We start from the raw sequence: 18,205 nt of genomic DNA, 5'->3' as shown, positions 1-18,205 counted from the left end.
TTACCATAGTAACTGTCGGATAAAACAGTACTTGTCTGATAAAACGTCCGACAAGTCCTTTCATGAAACGCTCCCCAGATCTTTGTCCTATATGCACACATACTAAAAATGTTCTTTAGCTATCGCAAAAAGATATATTCTTTGCTACATTGTGACCTCTGTGTCATTAAAAAATAATCGCGTCATTATCATTGCAATATGTACACAATGTAAGTTTGAATTGGATCCCAAAAGTCCTTCAATCAATATCATGACAGTGACATATTCAGATGTATGCAATGACCTCTGTAAATTACATCACATGATCTGAAACACTACTCAAATTGTCACTCCTCAATGTAAACCTTGACTAAGACACTGACCCGTCAGATGTTATCATGAAAATGGAACCACAAAGGACAAACGCCCTCAAAGATTAGTGCCTCTGCCAACCACTCCAAGTAGATGGAGTTGTGAAAAACAAACTGATTTCAGTTGTCCATATGGTTTCATGTTAATTATGTTTTGCAACTTACTCCAAAAGAAAAAGAAAATTAATATCAGCTATGCAATACAGTCAACTATTCCAACAAGTTTAAAATTCTTTTATAGTGATTTTTTTTTACGAAGACAATTTTATATATTTTTTACATTTGTGCACAACTGCATGTATCATTGTGTTCCTTATGGTGACTGGTCTAGTATTTTGGGTTTAAAAAATAAAAATAAGCTCATTTCTGGATATGTACTGGTTTACAATCAGAAAAGGAAATTGATATCAAGAATTAAACTTTTAATTCAAGCTTCTCAGATTGGATGAAAGAAAATCAACATTTAGCTTTGTTTCATTTTGCAACTTTTTTTTGGAATGATTCCAACAATGGGTCCGAGATGGTCATGTTCCTGAAAAGTTTATACGGCAAATCTACTCCTCCTTCTCTCCAAAATTTCTTGAACATTGGGTAGAGGCATTGCTGTTTCAAGTCGTGGCCTTATACGGCGTGGATCAGTTTCCAGCATCTCGATAGGGGAGGAGAGTGGCAGTGGATCATTTGCGCGCATGATGAAGATTTCCTCCATCATTTCTCTCAGGTAGGGGTAGGTTTTTGCTTCTTTTACACCAACGGCTACATACTGCCTTGCATGCTTGGACCATCTGATTTGGTGCCTGTTAATTGGAAATATGAAATAAGGTAAATGTTCGAATACCTTCATACTAATAAAAGGAATATAAGGAGAGTTTACATGATAATAAGATGAGGAAGACAATGAGGAATAATTAAGTAGGGGAAGGCGGGTAAGTTGTGACACTTGTTTGCCTTTTGCATGTTAGAATTGATATGATTAAAGCCAAAAAATTTCATCAAAATCGGATAACAAACCCAGTGGGGGATATACCCTTAACACATTTGGCTAGTCTTTAAAAAAAAAAAGTTTTTTTTTTGGGGGGGGGAAACACACCCTAAATACGTTGGACCCTGCGATTGACCGTTGACTAGTCTTTCAAAACCTCCCTTTTTTGGAAAAATTAGTGTTTTTGATACCCTTTACGAGTCCACGCGCGGACTGTCCAAAACTTAAAAAACACCCCTTTAAACACGTTTTTTGGTCACAAGTAAGTACAGCAATATTTAACTGCCCCCCCCTCCCTGAAAACAAATTATAAAGTTATTGAAGTTTAAAGTTTAGCAATATTTTGTGAAAACAGTTGTCATAATATTCATTAGGTGGGCTGATGATGTCACATCTCTTTCCGTTTTTTTATGTTATTACATACAATCATATTTTTTTCATTATTTCATACTTGTGTGAATAATGTCTCCCTTACAAGAAAGTTGCAACAATAAATATCTAACCAGTTGTCAATCCAATTTTTCTAGTTCTTGGAGGTAAAAAATTAAATAAACCTAATTTCATAAAATAAATACAAACGAACAAGTGGGGATGTGACATCAGCCCACCTAATGAATATTCATAATGACTATATTTTCACACAATATTGCTAAACTTTAAATTCAATTTCTTTGTTATCCGATTTTGATGAAATTTTTAGCATTATGCTCAGTGAAATCTACTCTATTTTTTAAGCAATAATTACTTTCAGCCTGGACCATCTACTGCCACACTGAAAGTCAATTGTCACCTTTGAAAAAAGAGATTTCAAGTGGCTCAATTTGCCCCATCTGAACGGTAAATTGAGCCACCTTTTGGCATAAGTTTAGCCACAAAAAAAATGTACAAAATGTATGGGGGAAGAACCAGCATGTCAACTTTTCTTTAATCCTAAAATGGCCGGGGGATGGGGGGAATGGGTTTGAATCAACCCCTCCCCCCCTCAACATTTTCTGCGATCATTCTGCTGCGCAAACTTTTTTGACTGGGCCACTCGCAGAGTTTTTACTTTTAAGTCTCACAAATCTTTTGAGACCAAATTTACGACACCCGGGTACGCGATTCCGAAATTACGCAATATTTCGTAAGTGCATGTCAGACCAAAAATTGTTCAAAAATGTGGAAATCGATGCAAATTGAGTTTTCTCATCTTATTCATAAAGATGTGATTATTTTTATGTTAAACAGCTGAAGAATGCTACAAAGAATATTTTTACCAAAAATTAGCATTCTAGGATCTTTATTTAATGAATGAGAGCAAGTTTGATTTATGTATAAATTAGCATTAATAATTCACATAAAATAAAATCTCATTATTTTTGGAAAATTTTACCATACAGCCTTGTAGATTACATCACACACTAACATCGTCAGAGGGGGGGGGGTTGAATCAACCCCCCCCCCATAGAACAGCCAAAAAAGCCCGGCCTAGTTAGGCTTAAAGTCTTTTAACTCGCTAATTCTCTATAAATACCAACATTCTCTAAAAGGAAAACAACAGTCATGTAAATTTGCTATTTTCTGCCTCCATATTGCTGGCTTTTGAAAGATGTTTTTTTCATGTACATTACCATAAGTTTTACCATGGCCCACCTTGCCCCATGTTCGTTTGCTCAAATTAACCAAGTATAACTTAAAATTTCGCATCCACACATTTCTTATGCATCTATCGTGTAAAAAACTACGACAAAAGTGAAGATCCACCTGGACAACAATGTTGTTCTTATGTCTTTCTTTTATAGATGTATCCATGTAAAAGCACTTATTTCACACCCTTTTCTACTTTTTTTGCTGAAATTTGTATTTTTCCATTAAAAAAATGTGTTGGGGTTAGGGGTTATGCAATGGGTCATCAATACATGACACCACCACAATGTCTGACTCATTCATTATTGACCTGGTGTTGTGGCTCAACTTGCTCCTATGCTCAACTTACATCCACGTTCCCCTACATTTATATGCTCAAAATGTACAATTACTTCCTATGACTATGACAGAGTAACTTTGTACTACCTTTTTTCGCCATTTGCATCCTTCTTGTAAGGTCTATCCTTGTGGGCTTGGTAATCAATGACTGCCATAAAGTTTCGTGCCCGAAATGCACGATACCTGAAAGTGAAAATCGATCACATAAATATGTCACACTAACTGGTATACTTATGAGGTTCAATGCATTGGGCAATTGTAAAAACAAAAGAAACAAGATCATCTAGAGTGTAAAATATTAGGAAGGGGCCAAACTTTCTGATATTTAATTGTAAATGTACATACAATGAAACAAGAGATATTTACATGTACTAAACCAATCCAATCTTTCCTAATTTATTTTTTTGCTATTCACCTGTAAGTAAAGAAAAAATCTTATTGTTAATGTTATGACCCAAACTGAAACTTTTTTATTTGTTCTTCTAAATTGAAAAATGAACAATTTAGATACAATGAAAATTATATACAAAAATGTCTACTTACCCAAATGAATATCGCTTTGAAGCATACATAAGAATGTGATTGTTCAGGCTTTCAATGGTGGAAGTGTGCCTGGGAGGACATAAATACCAAAAAACATGTAGGAAATATTTCTTTAACAAGAGAGTTGATAAGCAAGTATATAATGCGCCTGCCTGTAACAAGCAAAATGGATTTATCGGTCAAGCAAGAAAAGTAGAAGGTGGCGACTTTACCTTTGACTGTCTTAACTTCAAAATCAATAAAATTCCTTGGATCTATGCTAGCATCATACACACCAAATTTTATGAGCCTATAGCTTAAGTTAAACTAAAGTCATCGTGTTAACAGGGACATCAGAAGGGTAAGATATAAACATGTCAGTGTGAATTTGACCTTCAAATCAAAGATTTCCTGGGATCCACACAAGTATCATACACACCAAAGTATATGAGCGTAGATTAAGTTGAACTGAAGCCATCGCGTTTACAAGGAAAAGTTAACGATCAGATAGATGGACGGACACCGATCGTGATACCATTATACGTATAATGAAAAGCACATACAATCAAAATCCAAATGTAAGTATGGAGACCATCTTTGGTATATTTTTCAGCACATGCAATGAATAAGAATAGAATTATAAATCCATGCAGTTACATGTACTTGAATTGTCCGTTTTGTTCTTACAACAGTAACCTTTGATGTTAGGGGAAGTCCATTTCCATAATGCAAATAAATGAACCAAGAAAACAGTTCGCTATCCAAGAACAAAGTATGTCAATGTATATGATAATGCCTTTGATCTTCGATTTCATGATGAAAAGCATTTGCCAAAAGGGTGTTCCATCCCATGAGTGGTAAGATAAAATAAAAACAGTGTCCCTCTTATATGCATATAAGATTCAAGTTGGGGTATTCAGTCATGACCAGAATTAGTCATTTTCTTTTCAACACAAATTCTAATCAGATCATTGCTGTTCCCATTTGCACAAATGGAAAAGTTGAGCCTTGAAATAGAAAGTTATTGTGAATTGAAGATACTTTCTGGTAATGATTTCTGTAACCTTTGAACCCACAACATCTAAAAATAAGCAGACCATTACTCCTATATATACATATATACTTCAACCAAGTTTGAAGTTGATCAGTCAAAGATAATTGAATTATTCTTAGAATTTAAATGTGACATAATGCCTCTGGCAATCGCCTTCAGCAACCAGAACAGTTCGCAGACTTATCATGAATGAGGAAACGTACACTGTCACCAATTGCTCTTCTGAAGGCCACTTGATAAGCTGTCAGCATAGAAAAGTTGTTCTCATTTTGAAAGCTTCTATATAAACAGTCACAAACCAGTCAACCAATCAAAAGTATTTCACTGAAATTGTCAGCATTGACTATTATTCATCATCGCTGACCACTTTAATGAGAAAACAACAAATCCTACCATCAAGAGTATGAAAGTTCCAGAAATACTGTAAGCTATGGAAATTGTGGAAATTAAATAACTCACCTGAATGTCACATATCGCTCAATGTTTGACAAAAACCCCTTCTCATAGCATAACTCTACCAATGCACGATGTGGAGGAGATCCTGCTTGCAGCCATTCCTCCCTCTCAGGTAACTCCTCATGACTGCAGGTCACTGTGCCTTCACCCAAGCCAGAAACCCACTCATGCTTGTCAGTTACATGATGGGTCAGTCCTCTCCATTTTGCCTGAAGAAAGAAAACAAAATAAATTTAGACTTGAAAAGAAAAATTTCACTGACCTGCACCTGCTGAACTTCAACGGAGGGGGGGGGGGGGGGGTGTAATCTCTGATACTCCAATAATACATGGGCTATACACAATAGGCCAAGGGAGTATAAAAATGCTTTAGCCTAAACTGGAAACATAGTGAATGGGCTCAAGCCTAAATGGTTATTAGACCACAAGTGTAAATGAGAAGTAGACATATTGATTTTAAAGTAACTGGGATTAGATATGCGGGATAGGAGAGCAAATGCAATGTATAAAAAGCAGGTGTAGACCAATTAGCATTTTTCTAAATGAGGGGGGGAACAATACTTTCTTTTCACAAGTTGGAACATCAAACTTACAAGAAATGCTCGACTGCTCCTGCCACATGTCTCGGCGCACCACCAAAAGTGAAACACGACATGCCTCACCCAATACAATAGTGCACATGTTGAAACCTTGCCTGCTGCCTGCAAATGAAGAAAAATGTTGTAGAATTCCCTTAATAACAGGAACAAACACAATTGTTAGTGTTAACTTACACTCAAGTTTTCAATTCATCACAAAAACATCATGTATGAAAAAGTCATTATAGAAAAAAAATAAAAAATTTATAAATCAATTGAAATTCCATGTTTGTTCTCTCTGCTTACCTTGGTTAGCTTCTTTCCAAGATTTTTCCCAGCATGCCATACATCCCCGGAATGACGAATGGTGGGCCTTTTCTCTCCTGTTTTTAGGATTAAAAAAAATTATTAGTTATATAATTTTGAATGGAAATCAGTTGCCTAATCTTCATTGTAGTAACAAGGCTGGACATATACGATGGACAAAAATGAAGGGGTACTGTACAAGGAAATCGTGTCCAACTATGTGCATCTTTATATGAAGGTCACAACATTATTGTAACTGCATATTCAACAAATATTACCATACATTGCATCATGTTAGTGCTTTCTCAAAGTTGAAACATAAAGTTTTAATGTCTAGGGCCCCGTAACACAAAGGTTAGCGATTAATCATAAATAAAGTAGCCTATCAGATTTTTGCTTAACAGACTGACCAGGAACCAATCAGACTATCCATTGCAAATCTATTTTGGGTCCCTAGATCAATCATATGTCTTTTAGTTAATTGCAAATTAGTGATTGATTGCCAATTTTCTCCTTGAAACAAGAATTTTAATCTGATTTGCTACAGCTAACATTGATCTATCAGTTGTAAAATTGGAACATAATATTTGCAATTGATCGCAAATATTTTCTTGCAACACCACCTTCGGCAATCAAATTAGCGATTAATCGCTAACCTTTGTGTTACGGAACCAAGTTTAATAATTAATCATGACAAGCTTTAGCTTTCAAATTCTTATTCCAGATTTTAATAGAAAAAAAATATGAAGATGGTCTAACTTATGTAGTAAAAGTAAACTTACAAGTTCTATATGGACATTGTTTCAATGGATTTGAAATATGCAATGATGAAAAAAACTTAATTTATAAGTCATTCATTATGAGACAGTCAAGAAAGCCAAAATGTGCCATTTAATTTGTAGGATCAAATTAAAAAAAGAGTGTGGTAAAATGGGTAGTCATTATGACGCTACAACAGAATTCTCTCACGTCTGTCCATACATACTCATATAGCGGGTAATTGAAGGATGAGCATCAGTCACCAGTTCATCAACCTGCACCCCTTCTTGTTCAAGTTTGTTAAGACCCCGCTTCAATCCCTCCAACTCCATAAGTGGGCTCTTCCCCCCAGTTTCTCTCTTTTCAACCACCTGCACGTCAACTACGTCTTTCGTGTCATGTGCCATGAGAATGTACGTCAGGTATCGCGCACAAAATCCTGGTGAATCATTGCGACCATCACCTACCCACAAAACACAATTTTGAAAGCATTACAAATGTGAAGTAAATTTTCATTATTTCTCATTTCATACAGAGATGTATTCAGATACAGTTTACATGTACATGTTTACAAGAGGATTGAAAGGGACTGACTATTGAAGAATCTTGGGAAAAGTACACCTGTTAGTTGTTCTTTCTGCTTAGGTTCAAAATCTTTCAAAATTTTCAGTACTGACCTATCAATCGAAAGCTGATAATATGCAAAAGAAGAGCATTCCATTACATTTCAAGAGGGGGAAAAAATGTGGCCGACTGACTGACCAAAGTAAACTGCAACCTTATGCAAGATGTTTGGTTGGGTTTTATCATATTGACACCTGCTATAGATTAAGCCCGAGTATGACCTGATGTACATGGAGATGACGATCCTGATTTGGTCAAATTTGTACTGTTCAAACATATTAGACATGACTGTCAGAATATAATGCACACCTAAATGGCAATAATTATTTTTAAAATTCTATGCTATTCTATTTCTAAATATTTGTTATTTGTCTGTCCCTATAAGAAAAAAAAACCTTGTTCAGAACTTCAAACAATAGAAACACAACTACAGATTTTCTGAAAATATGAAACAAAACGAATCAAGTAAAATAAAAAAGTCACCTTTCATAAATGACACAATTGAAATAATTATTTATTACTTACCACAAAGAACTATCCTTCCCTCCTTGTGTTTGGACAACACAGTTGCCTGCACTTCCTCCCATTTCTTGTCGATGGTCGGGGCAATGTACTTACGCTGGTGTGCATAGAAAGTTGAACTAGATATCATGTTCAGGGACATGAATCTGGCTAACAGGCTCACCTTATTGAAATTATTGCCTGTCATGACAATAGCCGAGGCCAGCTTCATGTCTCCCACATGAGACCTTTGTAGGGTTTCCTGCCCACACCAGCTTGTAACATGGCCATTCGAGCAAACCTGTCATAAATGAAAGATGAAGTAAATTAAATGTTTAACACAGAAAATCGAGTAGATTTGACAAAAATAATTAATACAGCTTGAATGACACATACTTACCCATTTCACATGCACAGATGTGCCAGATGGTGTCAATTCGACATCTAAGTCCTCTCCGCATTTGCACGATGACCTTACTTCTTTACATAGGCTTTTGAGTCTGCTCAAGGAGACAATACAGAAGTTTGTTTCTGCAGCCTGTGTTGGTGCGACTTTTGCATGGAGGCCACTCCTTGTGAATGCCTCGCATGGTTCGTCGAGCTGTTGGGGAGGTAGCTCCCCAATGACCTCCTCCTCCGCTCCAATAACATCAATGTCTTTAGGGAGACGTCTGAAAGAAATACAATATGTTGCAATCTGATTAATTTCTTTTAACCCTATCTACATGTAGGTGGGTGGGGAGTTTCCTTGGAGCCCCCCCCCCCCCCTCAACAGTTCGCACACTATTCTTGCCGCGCAAAATTTTTGGACCGCGCCGCTCACTAGCTTTCTTAATTCAAGTCTTGCACAAGTTTTCATACAAACTTTGCAACATCTGGGTATGCAATTCCAATATTACACAACGTTTCAAAAACATGATTTTGTGTACAAAGTCAATGCAAATTGTGTTTTCAACCAAGAAGCATGTATGATTATTTTCAGATTTGCTGATCTAAATAGTTTAGTTTCAGGTCAATTATGGTTTCAAAAGAGTCAACAACAAATTTCAAAAGAATTGAATAATGAAAAACAAAGAAATGCAAAAGAAATTACACAAATAAATATTATACATAAAAAGTTGATCTGACATCACAATATTTTCGGCATACACTTGCTAAGAACACCATGAAGTGTTTCTTCACCATATTTTGATTGGAACATTTGGAGCTTCATTTATTGATTCAGAGGAAAAAGTATGATTATGCAAACTAATTATGCATTATCACTAGCAATTTGCATTAATAAATCACTCTACAATTTGGTAGACAATGTCAAGACAATTAGCATCATCACTAGTAATTAGCATTAATAAGTTACTCTACAATTTGGTAGATACTGTGCAAGACAACCTGCATGCCAATTTTCGGCACGGTCAAAGGCCAAAATTTCAAGGGGAGGGGGCCTAGGAAGCAACCCCCCCCCCCCCGCCCCAGCCATATGAACTCCACATGCGACATCTGAAGATACCATATCTGACATGAATGTATATCCAAAGTACATACCAGTACATGTACATCATGTAGAATTACAGTTTATTAAACACACCTTATGTTTCAACCAACTGCAATATTTTTGAGCAAATTGATACTGGTGCTTGATTAGATGCAACCATGTCAGCTAAGGGCAGGTCATTTACATACATGTATTTTTAATCTTTTTAGAACAAGGACACTTCTCTAGAGTGAACATTTTCAAATTATTTTTCACACTATTCATGAAATAGTTTTCCATGTTGATCTGCCATTAGAAAAGCAAAATTCTTGTAGCAAACTACCTTGTACAGAAAATAGCAAACTAAACTCGACTTACCCTTCATGAAAGGTTATTTCAGGTTGAAATTCGCTTTCAGGTTCATAGTCACTGTCACCTTCATACGCAGTCTCATATTCATCCTCCTCCTCCTCCTCATCGAACCACTCTGATGTGGCCACATGTGAATAACTGATGTTGGCACTGTTGTGAAAATTTAATTTAATTAACAGACCAGGTAGCAGGAAAATATCACTTGTAGTAAATACTGTCAATGGATTTGCTTACGTTATTAGAGGCAGAATATTGCATGATTAACAAGGTACATGTATTTCCCCGTTATTTGATATGTTTCAGGAGACATTTCATTCTATAGAAAGACATAATGACAAGGTTAAGCAATACAATCAAATTGCAAAAAAAATTAAAATAAAAAATGTACACTGATTGCACCACGACACAGCCATATATTGCCATCATGAAGAACTGCATGAAAATTTAAAAACAATGCTCTTCTTTCCTACTTGGATATAAGTAACCGAACATATGAATCAACGATGGTAAAACTTACTCAAATCCCTGATTGACCAGTGTTTGCTCTTCAAGCTCTACTGTGGCACATTCCTCCTGCAGCGAATGAATCCCAGGCACAGTTGGACTGGATCTGAATAAGTCATTAAAAAAAAATATTCATGCGTGCATGATGAAAGGTTACAAGGTTTCACGTTTATTTTCCAAACAACTATTTATGTTTTAAGATACAAAATATATTCATGTCCTTGTACTGACCTACACAACACTTGAGCATGTGTCCCAACATCAAATCAGGTCATGACAATCCTATCTATCATAAATACACACACATGACCCAAACCAGTGTGAAGCAAAACATTTATGTAGCGGACAGAAACAGGAAGGACAGACGTTCAGGGAATATGATGCCTTCTATCCAGTAACACTACAGGTACTGCGGAAAGGGCACAAAAATGAATGCTTACCCATTTTCAGAGGGAGGATTGACAGCTGTGGAACTGTGTGAAAAGAAAAATATAAATCTTTAAAAGTATGACAGAGATTTTACAGACTAATCCTCAACTTCATTATACTACATGTATGTTCTTCATACAAAGAAGAAATATTCCATCTGCTGATACATGTACATGTATGTGGTGTACTATTTCTGTATAGCAGATCACCCCAACCCCCCCCCGCCCTGGAAAAAAATTGAATTAATGAAAATCAGCTGACTTCTCGACGATACAATCAATGTCAAAATTGATGCTTTCACCAATGCCACACCCAGACTTTGTGCTTCCTAAAAATATTGATTGAAAAGTACTCTAAACAATGGACGATAATGAACTATTAAAGAATATTAAACAATAAGATAAGCAATCGACTATCTCACACACACAACTTTTATATACCTGTGACCTTTAATCCAAGAAATTACTTACCGTAACCATTTTTCAAGAGACATCAGTAAAGTAACAAGTAACTTTTAAGTCTTAATTCATATATGACCGATTATTCAAGTTTGGAAATTAAGATAAAAGACACTTGGAATGTTATCAACGAATAATAAACCAAAGCCGCGTACACAATGTGAACAGATGGTGAGCAATGGTCGTGAAGTAGAGAATAAGCAATCCATTGTAGACATGTTTAATGAATATTTCAGCTCTGTTGGACGTAATTTTATCAATAATGCCCCTAGTAGTAACAAAAACTTTTGTGATTTTTTTAGGTAACAAAAACAGCCATACAATGTTCTTTAAATCAATAACAGGAAAAGAGATTTTAGATATTGTGTCCACTTTTAAAGAAAATAAAAGCCCAGGTCAAGATGCTATAGTATTACTGTTAAAGTTTTTAAACGATCAATTAATTAATCTAGTAATATCTTTAATAGGTCTTTGGAAGAGGGCGTATTCCCAAATTGTGTATTTGGCCAAAATTCATAAATGTATCATTATTCCTGCTTTTACTATTAAATTAAACTTAATTAATTTTGCCTTATGATCAGAATTAAGTCTGGAACGATTTCCATCGAAAAAACAAGGAAATACATAACAAATACAAAAAACACAATACATAAGAAATAGATCTTGGTACCAGATTTTTTTTCATTCAAAATTGTTAGGAATGCTATAAAGAATATTTTCACCCAAAAATAGCATTCTACGAGCTTTATTTACAGAATCAGAACAAAAAGCATGATTTCATGAAAAATTAGCATAATTCATTTAATAAAAAACCTATGAATTCAGTGAAATCAAAATGCATACATTACGTCATTCTCTACCATCATGCAAATTTTCGTGGTGATAGCAAAATCCGAGGCTGATATCTTATGGGGGGGGGGCCATTATGGCCCCCTCCCCCGGAATGACAAGAATCTAAATACCCCTGGTCTCATTAATGAAAATCTTGTTCTCTGTGAAATTATCTAATAACAAACCGCTCCAAGAATCACTGATATTCATTCTGCAGATAGTATATATATGAACTGATTCAAAAAGGTATTTGGGAATAGTGATCCCGCTTGTACTTCAATAATGCCTACTTCTAAATAATTCTCAAATACAAAAATGTACCTGTGTAGATGAATGTCTTTCATTCGGTAAAGTGGTGTGGATGCTGTAACCGGCAACCTATTGAAATAACAACAAGAAGTAAAAAGGTAAAAAGGTTGAATATAGAACATAATGAAGACAAAATCTTTATTATCTACGGTATTATCCAATATCCATAAATTCAATCATAATTGTTGTATACCTTTATAAGTCATGCCCACTTATACAAAACTTACACAAAAAGTGACAATTTTATTTTCACAAAAAGATGAATGCACATCACATATTGTTTCTAATTGCACCCATGCACACTTCATTGTCAGGTGTGATAAATCACTGAGATGAAATTAAAGTAAAACAAAATTATCAATTTTATGTGTTCCATCAACTTCCATGCCTATTATTGACTCTCATGTATGTGCACTAGCCTGTTTTTATGAGTGGTGCTTCATTTGATAACGTGATTACCTAAACTTGACAAATGTATCACATGCAATTGTTCTCAAATATTTGCAAATGTTGATACTGTAACAAATATTGTGATGAATACTCACATCTCCATATCTCTAGTTCCATGGGCAGATTCAGCAGATTTAACTGGCGTTTGCGTGACAAACCTGAAAAAAAAATTCTATATTTAATTTTTGAAAACATGAACCATACATGTAAAGCTTGATAACAAAAGGGGCTATATCCACTTTCAACCCAAACTGATTATTGTTTATAAATGCATCCATAGGTATTGGCACACTGGCAGATTGGGGGGGGGCATTTCCAGTCTCTGCCCCCTCCCACTGAGAGTCATACATGTAGTCAATGTTACATATTGTCGTTTATACCCATATTCAGAACCCCTCTCCCATCCCCCCCCCTTTAATATTCAGTCACTGCCAATCTAGAGTAAACGAAACCTGTGAATTTTGCAAGAGATTGTTCACTGCTCTTGCACCAATCAAAGGATTTTTACCTTGAAACACCAATGTGATATACAACTGAATAGGCAATTAGATAATCATCTACCGGTAATTCTATTCCCATTCCTTCCCAATGGTTTTTGTATGAGAAGCTCACATGCCTCAGCAATAGTGCTGAATTTTACTATTGCAAGCCCAAGCCCAGGAAAAAAAACATTTTCTTACTCTCACATGTCTCATCTGTTCTTTAATTTCTACTTATCTGTATGTTATTCAATTTCAAATTGTATTTTTTACTTACATTGTACAATTTGGGTAAGGTTTTTGTGGCCAAATAATAAAAGGACAAGTCCACCCCAACAAAAACTTGATTTGAATGAAAATAGAAAAATTCAACAAGCATAACACTGATAATGTTATCAAAATGGAATGTACAATAAGAAAGTTATGGCATTTTAAAGTTCCACTTCATTTCACAAAACAATTGTATGCACTTCTTGGTCAGTATGCAAATGAGGAACTGATGACATCACTCACTCACTATTTATTTTGTATTTTATTAGTCGAAATAAGAAATATTTTTATTTTCTCCTCATTGTCATGTGAAATGAAGTTTCATTCCACCCTGAACACATGGAATTCATTTTTTAAACATTTTCTTCTTCAAGGCAAGGAGGCCCTAATCGTTAAATTCGTAAAAATTGAAATATTGTACAATTCAAACAATAAAAAACAAAAGTAGTGAGTGACATCATCGACTCTCTCATGTGGATGTAACTGGCTCGTTCATGAAACTAATTTGTTAAAAATAAGTGAAAATTTGAAATGTCATAACTTTCTTATTTTACATCCAATTATGAGGAAATTTTCAGCAGTGGCAGTGCTTGTGTGATTTTTCTCTATAGATTCAAAACAACATTTTTCTGAGGTGGACTTGACCTTTACCAACAAGAAAAAATAATAAAAGGGTAATTCCAAAAATAAAATCAACCTTTTTGTATGTCCATCCACTTGTGAATGGAAGTGCCCCCCCCCCCCCGGGCTAAGGCTACGTCTCTTCTGCTCTTTTCCCCAATAGTATCTATCGATATCAAGGTATTTTACTTTAATTTGGAAGCCTTTCGTGAAACAGGTTTAGTAAGAATGGAAGTAGAACTAATTCCATGGTTGGTGGATAAAGATATAACTAACTTGTCCAGGTGTTAAGAAACGGGCCCCAAAGAGCTCCCTAGCCTAGGCATGCTAGGCCTAGACCAAAAGCTTCGGTCTCTGTTATGTTGGTTGTTCAGCTGAACTTCGTTGGCTTCACTCACCAAATACATAGACCGAAGTTAAACCGTCATCTGTACGAGGGCTCAATGGCCACGGCTAATTTCTTGTTTTTCTCCTCAATACCGTGATATTTTACACAAACTGTGCATTCATATGCACTTTTAGGTGATAATGTTTAAGTAACGACAGTTTCTTACCCTAAATTCCCGCTTTGAAACTGGCATTCAGAGGATTGTCTCTAAAAGTTGACACTTGCGACTCGGAGAGTGGGCAGCCATCTTGGTAATGAATCATTCATGAAAAAGTGGCCGGCGAAAGTTAGACTCCGCCCTATGACCTTTACGTCACACATATACAGTGCCCGGGCGAGCAAACGTTGAAAAGGAAAAGAAAATTAATATTCATAAGCCTGACGTAAAAGAGATGATCTGATTGGCCAACGGTTTCGATAAGCAGTTGACCCGGAAGTTCATCCCACCTCATATGTTTGTGTACATTATCGACTTCGGAGGAACGAGTGAATTGGGAGCTACACGACAGCCGAGGAAAGTCACTGTTTTTGTTCCTTTTCAATTGAGTTTTCACCACTTAAATGCCAATCAAAGCCAAGAGGAAATAACAAGCTGCATTTTGGTAAGCTTCTTTTTATATATAATAATGCATTAATGAAAAAAATCGATGAGCCCCGCCGGGGGGATTTTGCGTTGTACCTCCCCTAATGGCGGGGACACGCTAGCGAGCCGTCTGTCGACGAGGAGAAATTAAAAAAATAAAAAATGTTAAAAAACTCCTCGAAACAGACGGCTGCCAGCTGTCTAGCTAGGCCTAGGAGGTACCAGGCCCTAGGTTAGGATTCATCTTGCACAGTAAATGTTGATATGAACTGAAGTTAGCAACCAAATCATGCGAATATAGTTTCGCATGCGGCATACTGGCAATTTGTTCGCCAAATGTTCGCATGATTTGGTTGCTAACTTCAGTTCATATCAACATTACTTTTCTGTGCATGCACGGTGAATCCTAACCCAGAGCTCGCGAGCGGGAGCTACCTGGGACTGGGTTAGGTGAATTCAAGCTATCCGCGAACAAGTATTGGTGATGAGGTGTGCTGGTAATCGGTAGTTGTGAAACTGCATTAGCGCCGAAAATTCGATAAATATGTGAACAAAAGGTCTCATTAAATTTTTTTTTTCATGAACGTTACTCACATTGCCAACAATGATTCCGCCAGCTCATCGCTAGTGTCGAAGCCTCCCCTTTCCTTGGCTTCATTCCACTGAAGGAATGTTTTCTCCATCAAAACTACATGCTTCCTCTTTGATCTTTGTTCTCTTTCTCTTTCTTCATACCGAGCTCTCGCCCTTCTCTGCGCTTCCTTACTCCTTCCCCTCGATTCTTCCATTTAAATTTATCCTTATTGTCGGCCGTAGATCCTTTCGCGTGCGATGATAATGTCCCGTTGTGACTGTGAACCGGTAGCTCGTGTTCGAAGCACAAACAAGTCGCTAGCCGGCTGGCTTCGGCGCTTTGAGCTTGCACGCACCGTTCGATGTTTGCTTTCTACTCAGCTACACACATACGGGTATTTCTTGATACTGCGCATGCGCGATGACGTATTCATCAATATGCATAACGTCGTAATGAATATGCATTATTCGAACAGTGTTCTAATATCAATTTATTTTTTAACTCGAGAGGGCGTCAACAAATTGGTCTCGATTAACCGATACGGCCATGATATATGTTTCACCCCTCAATATCATGAAAATAGAAAAGTTGTGCAAGTTTCATTTCCGTGATAAAATAGAGCAATGATATAGGTATTTAATTAATGTTATAATTTTGAAATTGATTCATTGCCCTTTTCTGAGAACAACCAATCATACACTATACCTTTAAACCATTTGCTTATAGGCAACAATTGCTCAGATAAAATCGAAATTAGCCTATGCTTGATCAGGGTGCAATTCTTAATGAAATACATGCTTTGGCCCCAACACACATCATCGATCGTTATTACTATCATTGCATAATATCGTGTAATCTTGTAATGACAACATCGTTTTTGTTACCAAAATGAATTATTTTCATTTTCGGAAATACGAACCTTATTTAATTTTCGGATTAACGAACCTTATTTCGTTTTCGGATTAACGAACCTTATTTCGTTTTCGGATTAACGAACCTTATTTCGTTTTCGGATTAACGAACCTTCGGAATTACGAACCTTATTTCGTTTTCGGATTAACGAACCTTCGGAATTACGAACCTTATTTTGTTTTCGGATTAACGAACCAGGGCGTCAAATTATTTTTTCTTCCTCAGGAGCAAGTTTTGAAGCTCAAAGTTTCCTCAATCAGCTGGTAAAAAACAACCACTTGTGGTTGATTTTTCATAATCAACATTATTATGAAATGTCTACATTTTTGCACATTGTGAAGAAAGATACAACATGAGTTACATATTCACATGGTTGTACTGTTACAAAGTCACCCCAATAATACTTGATAACTTATGTATAGACTTTCAGTACTCACTTTGGCTTTGTACTGTTACAGGTAGTGCATATAATTGAGCATCTAAATGGATGAAAGATCCATTCCCAATCAGAAACTATTAGTTTAATGATGGAGTTGGGTCGTTTAGACCTAGAGGTACAATACACCTTTCCAGCCTGGACGTTAGGACTTCTTACTGATACAAACTTACAGTATTTATTCTGTACTGCTTTATGCTTAAATAAGCCTTGCAATTTTGTACAGTTGTAATCGTATATATTGTGTACTGCTTGCTAATGCTTATCTCTAACATCATACAACTTCTGTGTTGTTACAACTTACAGACTAAGAATACTTATTTTGCACTGGTAGAGTTTACATGGTCCTTAGGAACTTACAGTGCGTGTTATATCATGTAGGCGGTAACTAGCACATCAAAATGAACTATATCACGACAAACGTTTATCGTAGTAAAACTATTCTTATTCTCCTTGTGTACACTCTCAATACAACAATCTTAAGTAAGGGATATAATATCAGAATAAGTGTGCTCAGTATTACTGAATTACTCTGCTACGTTTTGCAAGCTAGTCTAGACGTAACTAAATGAATGAAAATATGGCACTTTTTTCTTAGTCTCACTGGCACTGTGCAAGGTAAAATATGTATAAAAAAATCCAGATTAAGTGTGCTCAGTATTACTGAATTACTCTGCTACGTTTTGCAAGCTAGTCTAGACATGCTAGATGTAACTAAATGAATGAAAATATGGCACTTTTTTTTTCTCTTTTCTTCTTTTTTCCTCCTCCTCCTCTTCCCCTTTCTTGTCTTCCTCTTTTCTTTCTTTTCCTCTTCCTCTCCTTTTTCCTCTTCTTTTTTTCTTCTCCTTTTTCCCATTTTTATTTTTTCTCATGAAGGCACAATTTCCTCAATTTCTTCTGTTGCTTCCTGGGAGCGGTGCTCCCTGCTCCCGCACAATTTGACATCCTGTAACGAACCTTCGGAATTACGAACCTTATTTCGTTTTCGGATTAACGAACCTTCGGAATTACGAACCTTA

At 36.1% G+C, this 18,205-nt stretch overlaps 1 protein-coding gene across 1 annotated transcript; it reads right to left on the bottom strand.

Annotated features, from left to right (window-relative positions):
- Window positions 1-828: 828 nt before the first annotated feature.
- LOC121414370 lies at window positions 829-16,538 on the bottom strand. The gene is made up of 15 exons (XM_041607522.1): window positions 15,856-16,538; window positions 13,016-13,078; window positions 12,483-12,539; window positions 10,884-10,916; window positions 10,457-10,549; window positions 9,946-10,089; window positions 8,497-8,767; window positions 8,121-8,397; window positions 7,198-7,434; window positions 6,213-6,289; window positions 5,922-6,029; window positions 5,333-5,538; window positions 3,841-3,909; window positions 3,385-3,480; window positions 829-1,147 (listed from the first exon to the last, which is right to left on the bottom strand). Exons 1-15 carry the CDS (start codon window positions 16,047-16,049, stop codon window positions 892-894), a joined length of 2,181 nt encoding a protein of 726 aa, XP_041463456.1. The 5' UTR covers window positions 16,050-16,538; the 3' UTR covers window positions 829-891.
- Between the last annotated feature and the right edge of the window lie 1,667 nt (window positions 16,539-18,205).

This window comes from Lytechinus variegatus, chromosome 4, assembly GCF_018143015.1.
Source record: "Lytechinus variegatus isolate NC3 chromosome 4, Lvar_3.0, whole genome shotgun sequence".
NCBI classification, from domain to species: domain Eukaryota; kingdom Metazoa; phylum Echinodermata; class Echinoidea; order Temnopleuroida; family Toxopneustidae; genus Lytechinus; species Lytechinus variegatus.
The sequence above is the reverse complement of the archived record's forward strand: the minus strand, read 5'-3'. Positions and strand labels throughout refer to the sequence as shown.

Excerpts from the sequence above, each read along its gene's own strand:
- LOC121414370 (XM_041607522.1), bottom strand. The coding sequence starts at position 16,049 with ATGGAAGAATCGAGGGGAAGGAGTAAGGAAGCGCAGAGAAGGGCGAGA. Across the intron at positions 8,768-9,945 it reads GAAATAACCTTTCATGAAGG|ACGTCTCCCTAAAGACATTG; the intron begins GTAAGTCGAGTT and ends TATTTCTTTCAG. Across the intron at positions 1,148-3,384 it reads GATGCAAATGGCGAAAAAAG|GCACCAAATCAGATGGTCCA; the intron begins GTAGTACAAAGT and ends TCCAATTAACAG.